We start from the raw sequence: 17,560 nt of genomic DNA on the forward strand, positions 1-17,560 counted from the left end.
GACCCCAAGTTTCCCTCATTGGTTTTGAGGCCTGGACTGCTCCGGTATCTACGGGGTATTTGCACATTTAGGAAATACTGAGCTGACAAGTGTCACTTCAGCATCAAGAGTTACTTGACTGATCTTGCCAGAGAGAGGAGAAGCTGTGGCTGCCCCATCCCTGGCAGTGTTCAAGGCCAGGTTGGACACAGGGGCTTGGAGCAAGCTGCTCTAGTGGAAGGGGTCCCTGCCCGTGGCAGGGGTCTGGAACTGGATGAGCTTTAAGGTGCTTTCCAACCCAAACCAGTCTGGGATTCTACGATCTGCTAACTTCTACCAAGACAAGCTGGATGGATATCACCAAGGATGCAAATCTGAGCTGCACCCCTGATGCCCATGAAACCCCATGGAAGAACAGCTCCTACGTATAACTGCCCTCAGTTCTCTGTGGCTTAATTTTAAAACTAATTGATCAATCAACCTTGTATCTCAATAACAGCACCCACACAACCTGCCTTAACTCATGCACTGGGATTCTCCCTTAACTCAGCTCAACTTCAAGCATCTTCATGTTATTATACCACAAGAGACAGGGAGACAAAAGAGCAGAGAAGCAAAGGAGACCTTTTCCCTTCCTTTTAACAAGAAATTCTTGAAACACAGTTTTAGTTCTTATTTGTCAAGGCTCTTTGCTCTGTTTGCTGATTTGCCACTGTTTGCTTTACCACCTTGGAAACAAAACTAGAGACAGAAGGTAAATCAGCCTAGCAAGCTAAGAGAATCTTTCTGGGAAGAATCACAACAGGGAAGGCTTGAGGATAAACACTTTTTGAGTGAAAACCCCCCCAAAATCTGCAAACCCAACAGTTTCCTACTCACTTGCTTTCCTCATCCAGCAGATGGAGCAGGCCCGTCGGCTTCTTACTGATCAGGTTGATGCAACTGGAGTTGTCTATGTAGTCAATGTTGTGCCAGCTAATTCCTTCTGCTCTATATTCCTCCTAAAAAAGAACAGAGATATATGAAGGATATTGGGTGCAAGGAAAAAAATATAAAAAATGGTGAAATTGAAAGGATTTTCTGGAAATTAATGCAGCATTTACCAAAATGAGCATTTATTCTGTTAATATGCCACCGATATTTTATTTGACGCAACAGAACATTATAAAGAACAACGTGAACAACCTAAACACAGCACTCAACAATTTCAGGTGCAGCAGACTTGCTCAGATACAGGTTAGCTATCTGGCACGCACTGTCTTCTGAGGACGCAAGACATGCCACGCGTCATTGATTCTCGCTTTCCTCTTCCTAGACTGCTTTTAAAGCATAATACAATGTGTTTGCATCAAGAAAGAGCATTTATTTCCTAGAAGAAAATGGTGCATAGAACATGTTCATTTAATTACAGAGAAAACCCAATTTAACTCCCTTTCTTGCTTCACTGCACTCAACTCTGTACCCCACAACATTAATGGCTGGTATAATAAGGGCTATGAAGAGACCTCGAGCTAGCAGAAATCACTGCTCCAAGACCAGCAGAGACACAGCCTTCTACAGTAAGTGAGGATCTGCCCCAAATTCATGCTGAGTAAAAAGAAACTACTTACTTTATATTTATTACCCTGGGCTGCACCCCCAGAGCGTGAGCAGCAGCTCAGGGAGGGGATCCTGCCCCTCTGCTGTGTGAAGGGGAGACCCCCCCTGCAGCCCTGATCCAGCTCTGGGGCAGCAGCACAAGAGGGACGTGGAGCTGCTGGAGCGAGGCCAGAGGAGGCCATGGAGATGCTGCGAGGGCTGGAGCAGCTCTGCTCTGGAGCCAGGCTGAGAGAGCTGGGCTGGGGCAGCCTGGAGAAGAGAAGGCTCCTGAAGGGGAGACCTTAGAGCAGCTCCAGTGCCTAAGGGGGCTGCAGGAAAGCTGGAGAGGGGCTTGGGACAAGGGCCTGTAGGGACAGGCCAAGGGGAATGGCTTGAACCTGCCAGAGGGGAGACTGGGATGAGCTCTTAGGCAGAAGCTCTTCCCTGTGAGGGTGCTGAGGCGCTGGCCCAGGGTGCCCAGAGAAGCTGTGGCTGCCCCATCCCTGGCAGTGTTCAAGGCCAGGTTGGACACAGGGGCTTGGAGCAAGCTGCTCCAGTGGAAGGGGTCCCTGCCTGTGGCAGGGGTTGGATGAGCTTTGAGGTCCCACCAAAATAACTCCAAGTCTCACTCTTTTATAAAGGTCATTTCCTCTGAGATAGATTTGCAATAGGATTACTTTGAGAAGTTGCCTGCAGGGATTATTGTGAGGCATCTGGAAGAAAGTAGTTTAAAAGTCACATTTTTTATCATACGCTTTTAAGACTTGTGATTCACTCTACAAACAGCAACACTGGAAGTGCACCTTACTCCATGTACTGCCAAAAGTCCTACCAATCCAACCTGCATTTTTACTTCTCCATTGTAAGACATTTTGATGCAGAAGTGAAGAAAAACAGTAAAACATCCTGAGAACTGCATCAACATGATGCACCTTTACAACAATCCCATTCATCTTTCGTGCTGCTTCTGCTTTCAGTTTTAATATGAACAAAGAACTTTTAAACCATATATTTTTCAAACTCTCATCCAAAACTAACCTGAACTCCACATACATTATTTTGGGAATTAAAAGACCCTGAAGTGCTTTGAGACTTCTCAAAAGGAAATTTTGGCTAAAACCCCCCAAGGTCCTTAATTCAGTATTTGAGACATCATGTACCTTTACACCAATGCATTCTCTGTAGGCACAGGAGTTTTTAATGGGCCTAAAGCCCTTAAGGTTCCAAACATAAAACACCCCATTGGAAAAAAAAAACCTAATCCTGACCATAGGGAATAACTCCCCATGATGAATTTTAGGGTTTATTTTTATATTTTTTACTTTTTTTCTTTGGTTCTTGCCGAGCAGCCAGGACCCAGCAGGGATGCAGGATGATTCACAAGCCCCTGCTGAACTATAGGCATTTCAAATTCATAGAGTTAAGACTCGTTGCATTTTTAGTGCAAGTCAGGAAAAAAGCTCCTCTCCAGCAAGCAGCCAACTGGAAAAGACTGCATATTTCTTTAGCAAGCATGAGCTTCTCCTGAGTGATTTAGAAGACAGCTGGTGATGCATGCAGCGGTAATGGGAGTCAGCATCATTTATCAACATCTGCTCCTGACAGCCGCTTCAGCGGATGCAGGGTCCATTAGTCCCAGTTTTGCCTGCTCAGGTCTGGTCTTGAGCGCCCAGAGAGCAATAAACTTGCTGAGATGGTAAAGAAGAGCCTTATTTTAGTTGTGATGGTGCATGTTACTTGCCTTATCTATTTCGTATCATGACTCTTTCTTGAGCTACTTGTATGGGGGCTTTACATTTCTTTTTCCCCCAAACTCACCAGTTTTAAGGGTTTTAAGTCTGCATACATCTAAGCTGGTCACATACCATCACTCTGCTCCGGAAGCCCTCTAGACATCCATAGCTCCACACGGGACGGTGAGCAGCTGCACAGTGAACATTGCTGTGAGATTCTGACCACACCAAAAACTTCTACTGCTCCTCAGATCGGAGGAAAAGAACTAAACAGCAACGCCAGCTGCTGGGGTTTTCTTTAAATATACTCCAGCACATGACCATACAAGACCTGAGTTCAAGACCGCTACTTCTTTAGGCTCAGTTGAAGATGTCCTTGCTCATTGCACAGGGGTTGGACCAGATGACCTTTGTGGGTCCCTTCCAACCCAAACTATTCTAGGATTTTCAGCTCTGCTCCAGACAGTGCATGACCTGAGGCCAGTCATCAATGTAAGTCCTGGCCTTGGTTTCTTCAGCTGCAGGATTTTGGCTACTTTTCCCTCCTACGCTTGTTTTCCTCTGGGCTGGGTCAGAAACTCTCACTCCCAGGCGGTGGGGTTGTTCCCTACATCTGTTTGTCCATTGCTCCCTCCCTTCCGTCCCCAATGCAACCTCTTGCTGTGTTGGCCAAATACAAAGAGGGATTAAAGTCCTCAGCTAATAACCTTTTCCACAATAACTCAGATACAGGCTCTCATTCCAACACAGGCACATTGCAGCAGCAGGAACTATTCCAGATCAATTGCTCCAAAGAGTAAATGGAAAAAAATATTCCCCTTATTTCTTTTTTCCTAGCATTTTTCCAGTTATTGGTTTGTTTCCCTTCAGAATCGCAGCCCAGGAGAAATAACTACAGCTTTGTGATCGAGGGATAGGATTCCTTAGGTGTTTGCTGGTCTGCAGAACACGGTGCAAATTGTCCACATGAAGGCAGAAACTCTGCAGTAAAATCACTGCTGTCCAAATGTATATGTTTAAACCCTCAAGTTTCAGTTATTAATCTTCTATATGGTTTGTATATGATTTCTATATTCACCTTCCAGTGACTGTCTTTCTGCAGAATTTAGCTACTTAAAAGCTACTTCCAAAATATTCCTTCACTTCTGAGCATGACGAGCAAGTCTCTGCCATCCTTCATGAATCAAGGCTCCTTGCAGAGCACTTGAATATTAAGGAATTAGATCCACACAACATCAGGTTTTCATTTAAGAAACAGACAGTCAAGATGAAGACAACACAAAACACTTCCAGACCATTCAAACAATCAAAAAGAGCCTCAAACTGAAGGTTAATTAAAAAAACAGTCTAAATTTATACCTTAATGTAGAACTAAATTATGTTCAGGGGGAAATTCAAATGTCCTATTCCTAAAAGACCATCTATACATCAAGAACCAAGCCATTGACATTACCACTATCTGCAGAAGTTTCTAGTGCAGTGAAGTCCAGAGAGTTCTATTTTTGGCATCCTTACTCCCAACAAAAATGTCTGGATTTACTCCTCCCATCCCTGGATAGCTGAAACCTGCTCTGCTGGAAGGTGGAGCGATACAAGTCCACTGGAGAGGAGAGCACTGAGCTCCCAAACTTGGCAGAAGGAATTGAGCAAAGACCCCAAAATAAAGATAGTCAGGCTTTTGTACAGTCCAGCAGCTTCATATTTTCCTTTCATTATTGGGTGAGACGCTGCTGATTGCTCCCCAGGTGACCTGTAGAGCCACCACGAGAAGGTTAATGCTTCCCAATTGTGCATTTAGAAACAATTCTGCTGCCGACCATGATGACCAGCACGTTAACATTGGCCCTTGGGGGGCTTGTTCCACCAGCATGAGTATAATCACTCCTCAAAGGCCATAACCCAAATCACAGCAGGGTTGTGCTGTTGTGGCTGCTTCAACACACTCACTGCAATAGCCAGGTCAACAAAGTTGTCGTGTGGATTTGGTCTTTCTGACTTGGCTGAAGTCCAGGAGAGAAGGGAATGAGTGACTTCTCCTCATGTCTCTTCAGCAGACAAACCCCCCATATATATGCATAGATACACATCTACTGGTGAGGCTGCACCTCGAATCCTGTGCTCAGCTCTGGGCCTCGCTGCAGGAGAGACATTGAGGGGCTGGAGCGGGGCCAGAGCAGGGCAGCGGAGCTGGTGCAGGGCCTGGAGCACGGTGTGATGGGGAAGGGCTGAGGGACCTGGGGGGTTCAGTGTGGAGAAGAGAAGGCTCAGGGGGGACCTGATCGCTCCCTGGAACTGCCTGACAGGAGGATGGAGCCAGGAGGGGCTGGGCTCTGCTCCCAAGGAACAAGGGATGGGACAAGAGGAACCGGCCTCAAGCTGCACCAGGGCAGGTTTGGATGGAGCTGAGGAACAATTCCTGCCCCAAAGGGTGCTCAGGCATTGGAACAGGCTGCCCAGGGCAGGGCTGCAGTCACCGTCCCTGCAAGTGTTCACACACCGTGGAGACGAGGCCTCAGTGCCATGGGTTAGGGGTGGCCTTGGCAGTGCTGGGAACGGTTGGACTGGATGTGCTTAAAGGGCTTTTCCAACCTGGTTGATTCCGTGATTCTACACAGGTACTTTATTGTTGCATTCAACATTTAGAAAGATGTGCCTAAGCAGAGAGGTGGCCCATCAGAAAAGCCAGTATTCGTTTGAGATTTTCTTGTTCAAAAGGGATGCTTTTTAGAACTTAAAATACTCAGACTGATCTGGATAAAACATAATTTGTGATGCTCAAACATAAAAAAAAGAAGATACAAAAAGCAGATCCAGACTTTAAAACGTGTATCCTCAGAACGCAAGCAGAAGTCTTTACTAAATATCACACAGCATTATCTGAGACATACCAGCATGTAAAACTTGGGCTACCAAATCAACAGAATGGGGCAGAACAGCCAACATCTTTATGAAATGAAAGGAACTCGAGGAAGGAGATAGCTAAGCACTGCTAAAGAGAAACCCTGCCTACAACTAACCCCAGAGAACAAACACTGCTTATGTTCCACAGAAAAATGAATTTAAGATTAAAAGACATTTGCTGAGCATCAGGAAAACTTCCCAACCGGGACACAAGGCTTGATGGAAACACTACTTCTAGGAAAAGAAAACATCTGTAATTTTATAGCTGAACGTGTAAGGAATCCCAGCCTGGTTTGGGTTGAACGGCGCTTAAAGCTCATCCAGTTCCAACCCCTGCCATGGGCAGGGACCCCTTCCACTGGAGCAGCTTGCTCCAAGCCCCTGTGTCCAACCTGGCCTTGAACACTGCCAGGGATGGGGCAGCCACAGCTTCTCTGGGCACCCTGTGCCAGCGCCTCAGCACCCTCACAGGGAAGAGCTTCTGCCTAAGAGCTCATCTCAGTCTCCCCTCTGGCAGGTTAAAGCCATTCCCCTTGGCCTGTCCCTACAGGCCCTTGTCCAAAGCCCCTCTCCAGGTTTCTTGTACAAGAAACAAGTTCCATTATCTCTACAGGAGCATTGGATCAGTTCTGTTTTCAGGACTTGATTTTGTGCTACACCAAAGAGAAACACCCTCTAACCCACAGCAGAATTAAAGGTTTGTATATCTTGAGTGGGAAAAAATACCCCACACCCCAACAGCATCTGGGAGGTGCTCTGCACATCCACACATGATCTATTACGAATTCATCCATATCCAGCCATGGCCAACAATAAGTTAAACCAAATGCTAAAAAAACGTGATTAAAGGAGAAAGCATTAAATATGATTTTTAAGCTCATACTTATCTACAGTATTGTGCTCTGTGGGGGCTGTTGCTCCCCCAGATCATATGGTAAAGTGAAGAGGTGTTGGAGGGAGTGATCAGCGCCTTGAAAAATGTAAGAGAAGAGGAGCATGGAAACCCAGAGAAGAAATGAGAGAGGAGAGATGGGATCAAAACACAAAATAAAAATCATAGTAAGCCTTAAAGCCCATCTGTCTCAAAGCACAAAACTGAGGGATTAATAAATACAGATTGAAAAGCAGTGAAGAAATCAGGCCTGAGTACAAAGGATGTAAGTCTTTCTAAGATAGATGAGATTTGTTGCCCTGTGATGGAATATCAAAAGTACAAAATATGCCATGATTTCAAGAGGCCTGGAGTGTGTTGGGAATTCGTTCACACAGCCTGAAAGCCAAGAGCCACACCAATATCTCAGCATTTCAGTGCCCAGGAGGCAGATGTAGGATTATGGAGGGATATTGCCTGACAATTGGGCAGCAGCCCCAGAAAATAACATCTAAAACCCAAAGACACAGATGATGCTCTCACCTCTTTCCTGGGGATGATGAAAGTTGATGGTAAAGAGAGGGGTGAAACGTAGTATAGACTCATAGAATCATAGAATGATTTGGGTTGGAAAGGACCTTAAGATCATCCAGTTCCAACCCCCTGCCATGGGCAGGGACACCCCACACTAAACCATGGCACCCAAGGCCTCATCCAACCTGGCCTTGAACACTGCCAGGGATGGAGCATTCACAACCTCCCTGGGCAACCCATTCCAGTGCCTCACCACCCTCTCAGTAAAGAATTTCTTCCTTAGATCCAATCTAAACTTCCCCTGTTTCAGTTTGAACCCGTTACCCCTTGTCCTGTCACTACAGTCCCTGATGAAGAGTCCCTCCTCAGCATCCTTGTAGGCCCCCTTCAGATACCGGAAGGCTGCTATGAGGGCATGATATGTAGTGCTGTTTCAGCTTTTATCAAGTCCAATTAGGAAATTAAAGCATATTAAGTAGAAAATGTAAAACAAAATGGTTGCTTATTTGCATGGAACAATGTGCAAGGGGAATATGGCATTTCCTCCCCAAAGCATGGCAATGCCTGCTTCAGGAATGCTCAAAGAAATTGCAAGAGCAGAGGAAAACCCCATCAGCTCATTCACCTCCTCCCAGACGGCGCTAGATAAGCCCCAGGAGATTATCTGCCTGAGGCTTTCACTATCAAGGCACAGGAAAAACCTTCTTTACACAATGAAAAATCCCCAAATAAAGTGGGAAATCAACTGAAATATCCATTTTTTCCAGTGTAGCTCCACGTGGGAATGCTTCCCATCGTGTTCCTATCATACAAACTCACGTAATCCAGAGCCATACGCTCCAATGCGATCAACAGGCAGATACTTTTGGATGTCTAAATGTATATATTTTGCTTAAAACCTCACAACTAAACAGAAGGGTGTGAAATTCCTCACTCCTTGACTCTAACACCGTCTGCTTCAGCTTCTGGCAACATTCGCAAAGTGAGAAACTAAGAATTAAGCTTCCTTCCACGTCTCTCCAGCCCAAACTGACTTGCCCAGCTTCAAATAATCTCCAAATATACTTAAAAAATTATTACAAGTCAATCCGACAGCCACAGCAACATAAAGCTCTGCAAATACAAGCTTAGAGGCACAAACCCCAAGCATACCAATTGTTTCTGTCTGCATTGCTGACCCAGAAAAAAGGTAACATCAACCTTGCAATGCATCAGGACAAGAAGATAGGAATAATGCCTCAAAAAGCTCAAAATCAAAGCTGAATTCTGCAAAATATATTGAAAACCTTCCAGGAAAGAACATAACATTTAATGTTTGAAAAGTGACATTAAAATAGGTCATTTGTTTATAATCAACTAAAGGAGCTAAACCTTATAAAACCTGCTTTCTGGATATGGCTGTCTAAGCATGTATGTATCCTAAATCCATTTTAGGGAGCTTGAGAAAGCTCTTTCAAGGCTGGAAATGGCAGCAAGGCGTGGGGAAATCTCCATCCAGGAGAGATCTGCCCAGTATCCAAGAATTAATCCATCCCATGGAGGATTACTTGCTTGCTCAGCAAATGCAGGCATCTTCAGCCAGTCCCAGAAGAATAATGCCACTATAATTTGAGAATTAAAGTGCATTTGGAATGATAAATCCTTAAAATGGGAAAACCTTATTATTAGAGAGTTCCTGAATGAACAAGCCCAATGTCTGGTTTGGTGCCAGCGCTTCTGCACTGCAGCCGACACGGATGCCTCAAGTTCCAGACATCCCTCCAGAAAGGGATGGCAACACTTTCATTTATGAACAAGGATTCTTATGTCTGATCTCAATTTAAGCAGAAAAGGAATTTATACACACAGCCATATACATAAAAATATAAAGGTAACATATATTGTTTTCATCATTTGCCCACAGGCTCCATAAATACACCATCTATAAACAGGTTTATAAGCTGCTCTATTTAAACCATAACGTCTGGCACTGCAGGGGTTCTGATAAACAACCTTGCCTTACATTTCTTCTGCTGCCCATTGTAAGTTGCAAGCCACTTATGGAGGGCTGGCAGAAGGCTTTGAAGCAGAGGTGCTTCTTGAGATGGTCTTCTCCTTTGAGGTGACTCAATTGCTCCTCAGCAACTGGCAAGTGAAATTGCTTTCGTTTAGAGGCTGAATCTCCCCAGGGAAGTGGTGGAGCCCACAACATTGGACACTTAAGATTCAGCTGGGACATCCAGTCTAGGTCATGCTTTGCCTAGAAAGGTTGGACCAGATGATCCTTGAGGCCCCTTCCAACCTGGGATTCTATGATCCTCCCATCCCCTGTATGTATGAAGCCTGAGATTTTAATTTATTGCAATTTGGACTGTCCATCATAGAATCATAGAATCATAGAATAGTTCGGGTTGGAAAGGACCTTAAGATCATCCAGTTCCAACCCCCCTGCCATGGGCAGGGACACCTCACACTAAACCATGGCACCCAAGGCTCTGTCCAACCAGGCCTTGAACACTGCCAGGGATGGAGCATCAAAGAAAGTGTTTTGAAATAGTAGGTTCGGCCCAGCATTTCTTGTATGTGGCTGTACATGCTCCATCCATTTCTGAGCTCAAACAGCTCCCTGTGCTTCAGTGGGAATGATGAGCTTGTCATAAATCACATTTTGCTCTCAAAATGGGGCGATTTGTTTTGCATGGTTCAGCAGGCAAAACACATGTTGCCATGGCCCCATCCTTCTTCCCAACCTGCTCTTACAACAGCCAGGAGAAGCGAGAGCCTAAAGATGCTGTGTGATCTGCTGGCAGATTCATTTCTTGCCATTGAAATTAAAAATGGAAAAGAAATAAAGGGACTAGGAAAAGAGCTGTGGTCAGAATGGACGATCCAGTTCTGTCCCAATATGACTTCTTTCTGGATGGGCTGAAGTATTTCAGAGGGTTTTCGAGGTTTCCTACTCTTCTTCCAACCCAAACCAGTCTGGGATTCTACAATTCTGTGTTATATAGGTACTATATATTGTGACTCTTCATTATCTGGAGAACTCCAGGAACAAGGGGGTGGTAAATGAAGCCCCCCTGCACCCAGCCCAGAAGGGGAAGGATCCAACCCAATGCTTTGGGGGACTGATGATGACAAGAGTCGTGTTTCATTTTAATCCTGGAATTTGAAATCTTCCTATCCTAAAGATAATTCTTAACTCTAAGCATCCTTTCTCCCCTCCCAAATGTGAGTTACATACGATGGTGTACTGCCAAATAATAACTCAACAACTTGTGCATCTTGTTATTTCTCCTGCATGTCTTACGGCACACAGCTGATAGCAGCATTTTCCAGAGGGCATCTGCTCATCTCCAACAAAACCAGGGATCTGAACCAAGCCTCCCAGTCCTCAATGGCTGACTTCTGGTGGTTGGCAATAAAGAAGCGATAAAGAGGCGTTCGTGCCTAACCAGAGTGATGACGTACGTACAAACCCACCCTTACTGGAAGGAAGTGAAATAGGAGAAAGGCCCTTTTTCTCAACTTGTTTTGAATTTATTTATTATAAATGTTCATATTTTATTTTCTCTAAAGGCCATGAAAAGCGGCTGGGGACAGAGCAGCACGGCCTGAGAAACCCTCCAAGATGCTTGAAAGCATCGAAGGCATCACCGTCATTTCCCAGACTGAATAAACAACCTATCACCAATTTCTATGACAAATCAATGCTTTTCTGTAATCAATCCACTCCCACAGCGATGAACAGATTGTTTTAATGTTCAGGATTTAGTCCTGACCCTCAGATTTCTCCACCTACTGCACAGGACTAGTAAAGCCTATAGATCTCCCTAAATATTTACTGAGCTTTCGATGCTGAACAACCATTTTGTAAGGATGAGTTAAGTTTCTCTATCTGAGCAGGCCAAGCTTTGCTGGCTGGGACACCAACTCACCAGGGACCCCACCAGAAAACAGACTGCTCAATACCTCACCTCAAGCCAGTCGATCACATTCCAAATATTTTTTTCAGTCTCGACCCCAGCTATTCATCACTTTTTTAAACAAAAGGATGTCCTCGAAATTGAGGTTTGGCAGGTAAAGAATAGATAGAAAATGGGGTAGAAAAGAACTTGAACAGCAATGCCTGTGGGATGGAAAGCTACAGGATGAACCACAAAATCACAAAACGGTTTTAAGATCCTTTGGAAAGGATCTTAAGATCATCCAGTTCCAGCCCTTCTGCCATGGGCAGGGACACCTTCCACTAGACCATGTCACCCAAGGCTCTGTTTGACCTGGCCTTGAACACTGCCAGGGATGGGGCAGCCACAGCTTCTCTGGGCACCCTGGGCCAGCGCCTCAGCACCCTCACAATAAAGAACTTCTGCCTTAGATCCAATCTAAACTTCCCCTGTTTCAGTTTGAACCCATCACCCCTTGTCCTATCACTACAGTCCCTGATGAAGAGTCCCTCTCCAGCATCCTTGTAGCCCCCTTCAGACACTGGAAGCTGCTCTGAGGTCTCCACGCAGCTTCTCTTCTCCAGGCTGAACAGCCCCAGTGTTCTCAGCCTGTCTTTGTATGGGAGGTGCTCCAGCCCCCTTAGAATTTAATAACTTCTCAACTTTTGCAAAGCATCAGCTGAAACAGGGAAAGGTGGATGAGGGTAACCAAAAAGTGGAGCATTGAACGAGCCTGAGCAGGGATGGGGGAAGATCAGTGAGGTCTAAGATAACAGTCTGGAGAATGGGCTACATTGAGAAATAAAATCTTTTATTCCTGGCCTTCAAACTGCCAAAGACCCAGAAACTTGGGGAAACTGATATCATGGGTACGATGTTACTGGGATCTTCAAGCTACATCTACACCTGGGTGTTATTTGAAGGACATCTGAAGGTCAGGACAGCTCTGGGCTTATCTGCTCTGCAGAGGTGGCCACTCAAGGACAGGGGGATGGATCAGCCATCAGGGAACAGAGAACCACTGCCGCAGTGTGATGCTCTGATAGCACATAAGAGTCCAAGAGCTATGGAGTCATCTCGCCTGAAGTCACCAGCCCAAGGAGGGATGAAATCATGCTGTCTGCAAAGCTAAATGTGTCTGCATTCTGTGTGGAGCTTGGTGAAGGACACTCCATCCTCCTGCCACCCAGAGCAAGCACCGCATCAGGCAGCACCTGCAGCCACTAACTACAGCCCCTTATCCAACCTCCACCCCACAAATCTCTGAGATACACAGGGAGGAGAAAACCACCCTTACTATGTGATGGGGCAGGCTGCAAGTTGTTTCCTGCAATAGCAATCTTTCTAGATTAAGAAATCATTATCAGTCCCAAACCCCAAGATTTGCCTATACAGATAGGCCAAGATTTATAAGCCTGGGCTTTACAGCCTGGTTAGGGCTTGTCTTTCTTGTGCTATTCCATCACCTGCTATCACGAACCACCTCTAAATCTTCCTTAGCGATCCAGGATAGCTGGTTTAAAAAGAAAGTTGTAAAGAAACATCAATAATTCTCTTTATCCAAGGCAGAACTCTCGCATTTGCCATTTTTTGCCTTTTCCTCCTATTTTACTACAAACAGCAGGCAGAGAGACATTATCCTTATTCTCATGGTTGGCTCAAAGAGAGCAGGTTGCTACTGCAAAGACCTTTGCATGCTCTTAGTGCACAACGTGACAGCAGCTGTATTTATAGGAGGCACCAAGCTGAAGCCAGACTCGTGAGGATGCCTCGGGCAGCTGTTTGCGACCACAGGGAATAGTGTTGTCTTCAGACAGAAGGTTTAAAAAGAGATTCACCAGGCACATTGTACTAGATTTCACCAAGAAGAAAAGGAAAAGAAAGGTTCAAATAATCTCATGCCTCTGTGAGATTACTCTGTGGTAGGTATTCTGGTTTCCATAACATCTGCATGCCACAGCAACACTTACCTCATGGCTACGCACCAACACAGCCATGAGAACGCTTTGTGGTTTTGCACACAAATTCCATTACAGTTTTTAGCAAATACTTAGATTTCTCATTCCTTTGGGCAGAAGTGTCCATCTAATTCAGAAACTGCCTTCAGGCTCCTGCAAGCTTTGGAGATAAAACAAGCCTATTTCTGGATGCAGAAAAGGATCCCTCCACTTCACGTGCCCATCACCAACTTGTTTTTCAGCCATCAAGACACCAAATAGTCCCTTGTAAAGCCACAAATATCTCAGATACATTCACAATGCAAAGTAACAAAACTAACTGCCATCCTCACACACAATATCAACTACTTAGTTTTTATCTGCAGACTGACAGCTACCATTAAAAAACAGATTAATCTTTGGGCCAGCTAGGAAGGAAGGATATTCCGAACATCCAAGATCTGAATATGTATGATCTGTTTTCTTTCCATCAAATCCACTCCTCCACATGCAGCATGTAACTCCAAGAAGAGGAAAAGTAAATGATTAAACCATGTAAATAATTCAACCAAGAATTAGTGCTCTTGCAGCTGTACAGCTTATTTATAGTTATAGAAAGCAAACTATGCAGAGACAACAGTATTTTCCCCAAGCAGAGCTTGCAGCGCTCCAGCCCTAGACAGATGACGTCCTCCTGCAGTAAGAATTGGAATGAGCCCTTTGCAATTGGATGCCTCCACAACTGCTCTTCTCATCCATACAGCAAATCCTGACTAATGACTTCATGTGCTTGACAGATTTATAGGAGAAAACTAATTAGGTCATTGGTTAGAAGCCAGTCTGAGGAGAATTACAGATTGCTGCAATCAGGAGCTCTGTGTATACCCCAGGCTCGAGAAGGAGCACTGACCTGCTAAGAAATCCCAGCCCAAGCACAGGAATTCCCTTATGGATGACAGCATCTTGGCTTGCTCCTGTGAAGCCAGCTGAAACCCAAGTGGCCTGAAATCCCACCTCACCGAGGTATCATCCAGCTTTCAGCAAGGGCCCTCCCTCCCCAGGTCTCTTCTAGAAAGTGTGTCAGTTATCTTTACAGAAAAAAGAGCCATACTGGCTTTGCAATAGTCTTTTAGTCTGCATTTTTATGGTGGAGAACAGCCAACTAGACCTGTTCCTAGAAATACAGACAGGTTTTTCTCCTAACTGCTCAGAGCAGGGTGCAGCAGAACACAAAGACCAGTTAAAAAATGGAAATAAAATGGTTTTGAGCAGCTCTGCTCCCTTTCTTGAGCAAAAAAGCCACCCACCAACAAAAAAGAGAAGCATCAAACTCCAGACCAAATATCCCCCAAATGAGCCACTCAGGGTTCTATTGCTTATTTGTGACCATCCTCATATTTGAGCAGGCTTCTCTTTCTGACTTTTCAGATCTCTTATGACACTGTGGAGGCCCAAATGAAACTATCAGGGTTTCTGGGAAGGTTGGTTAATTCTTTGATCTCAGCTGGACTTAGGCTGCAGAGCGCAGCCCTACCGAAGCTAATAATAAAGAGCATTTCCTTTGACCTCACCCAAAGAAGAATTTCACCTGAAGGCAGGGCATGCAGGCTGGCATTGAAAGAAAAAGGCATTTTGAAGGTCTATAACATATTTACTGTATGATACAGCTCAATTGTTTGTTGTGCATCCATGAAACAACATGTTTGGCAGTTATCTTGTCCCACTTGTTTTTAGATAACAAATCATGTCTGGAGAATCCTCCTCCCATCCTAATTAATAGACCTGTGTATATGTTACCTGCTAAATTAAGGGCTGTTATTTTTGTTACCTCTCTCTTACAGCACATTCATCTGAGGCTGGAAAGCAACACACAGTCCTAACAAACCCAAAGCAAAGCTTAAAGTTCAACCTTTCCTAATCTGCCATGGCTGCTGGAGGTCGTAAGGATCTCCAATCTGACCTTGGAGAACATGGACGAGAGTGACATTTCCTCCCTCCCCACAAATGGATGAGTCCTCTAAACATGTAGCAAGGAGACAAAGGAGCAACAATCAAGGTCTTCACGATGTTTGAGGACACTTGTATCCCAAAACATTCATTTAAAACCACCAAATCTCTGGCTGGATTTTATTTTGCAATAAGGTAGCAATAAGTCATATGATAAATTAGAAGTTAAAGTTGAATAAATCAGTGCACAGCCTTTAACATAAGAGAATTAAAGGGACAATTTAAGAACTTTACTATTGGTGCCACAAACTCACGTCAACGCTCGTTGGCATCAGAGAGCATTTCCAGACTTACCTGTTCAAGTTTAAAGATGTGTTGGTTAAAGTAGTGCTGCAAGCGCTCATTGGCAAAGTTGATGCAGAATTGTTCAAAACTGTTGTTTTCATAGTCTTCAAACCCAAAAATATCAAGTACTCCAATAGACAGAGTCTGCAGGAAAAGTAACAATGAAGATTAAAAGCAAACCACAGAAAGTAAATAGATTATTTGTACATAATCAAAAGCTTACAGCTGGAATTAAATATACTTAATAGCCAGACTTTTAATTTTTACTGGAATTGCCAGTATTCTGCCATCTGGAAGACTTCACCTACATCACAGACACAACATGGAACTGCAGATATCAGGCCTTTTTCGAAAAGAAAAGTAATTTAAGAGCTGGTGTTTAATTTATAGGTAAATTGCTATCTTTGAAGAAACCTGAACCCAGTTCCAAGTTATCCTATTGGACCTAAGTATTTATCTTTTGAGGGGAAAAATGGGGATAGGGTTGGGAAAAAAAGGCTTTCACCATGAAGACAGTCCACAGAAACATGCCTACAAGGTGAATAGAGGGTGTCTAACCAAGCACACTGCAGCTGCAAGCCTCCCAAAGAAACACCTTTGGACGCTGGGATCACAGCATGTTGGGAGAACAGCAGGGTTTGCAGGAAGATAATCCAGTGCAACAAAGGAAAATAAGTCTGGAATTGCCTTGAATGAAGGTCTCTGTGCAGGGAAGGGAACCAGGCCTCATTTGCCATGGATGCTGTCTCAGAGCCCCAGGCTCTGGCACTAGGACACCAGAAATGCTCTCCAAGACCAGCCCCACACTCCTCCCAGCCCACCATCCCCAACCATGGCAGCAGAGCATCCCATCCTGTGTGACAGATGCACTCCTCCTATTTGAACTAACTGAATGTTGGTCCAGGCAGACACTCAGCAAGCAGCCCGAACTGAAGTTAATCCTATTGTGTGAGGGTAGCAGGGAGAACTCAGCACCAAATCCCCAAAAAGAACAGTTTGGCTGGACACAGGGCTGATACGTGGCCAAAAATGCATCAACGTGGAGACCTCAGAGCAGCTTCCAGTACCTGAAGGCGGGATACAAGGATGCTGGAGAGGGACTCTTCGTCAGGGACTGTAGCGATGGGACAAGGGGTGGTGGGTTTAAACTGAAACAGGGGAAGTTCAGGTTAGAGATAAGGAACAAGCTCTTCCCTGTGAGGCTGCTTTGGCATAGGGTGTTCAGAGAAGCTGTGGCTGCCCCATCCCTGGCAGTGTTCAAGGCCAGGTTGGACACAGGGGCTTGGAGCAAGCTGCTCTAGTGGAAGGTGTTCCTGCCCGTGGCAGGGGGTTGGAACTGGATGAGCTTTAAGGTCCCTTATGAACACAGCAGAAAATCTGATGAAAAATCAGCTACTTGACACTATAAATATCTGCAGCCATCAGGGCCCGTTGAGTTCTCTCCATAGCAGCTGGCCACGTGGTGGTGGTGATCTCCCCTTGAGCAAGGCTGCTTTTCTAAGTTATTCCTCGAGGCTGAGAGATCCCTGACCGGACACCAGACATTGATGGGTTGGTAAGCGGCACTTTTCGCATGCATGTGACACTTAAGATACGTAGAATCATAGAATCAACCAGGTTGGAAAACACCTTCAAGATCGTCAAGTCCAACCTTTACCCCAGGACTGCCAAGACCACCACTAAACCATGTCACTAAGGGCCTCATCTACATGTTTTATAACCACATAAAGTAAGCTTAAGTGATAATCTTTATATCCCATACTAACTTTAAGAGTAGTAAATAGGAATGCCCACTGATCTACCTGTACT

The 17,560-nt window shown here is 44.9% G+C and overlaps 1 protein-coding gene across 1 annotated transcript in view; it reads right to left on the reverse strand.

The window, feature by feature from the left end:
• MYO9A (myosin IXA) overlaps positions 1 to 17,560 on the reverse strand; it is a gene marked incomplete at both ends in the record, with an annotated part of 156,205 nt that overhangs the window by 53,575 nt on the left and 85,070 nt on the right. The window contains 2 exons of the mRNA XM_080626175.1: positions 859 to 980; positions 15,761 to 15,895. Of these exons, the coding sequence (XP_080482301.1) occupies positions 859 to 980; positions 15,761 to 15,895 (257 nt within the window). The remainder of the gene's footprint in view (positions 1 to 858; positions 981 to 15,760; positions 15,896 to 17,560) is intronic.

Source organism: Psittacula echo, assembly GCF_963264785.1.
Source record: "Psittacula echo genome assembly, chromosome: 10".
Lineage (NCBI taxonomy): Eukaryota > Metazoa > Chordata > Aves > Psittaciformes > Psittacidae > Psittacula > Psittacula echo.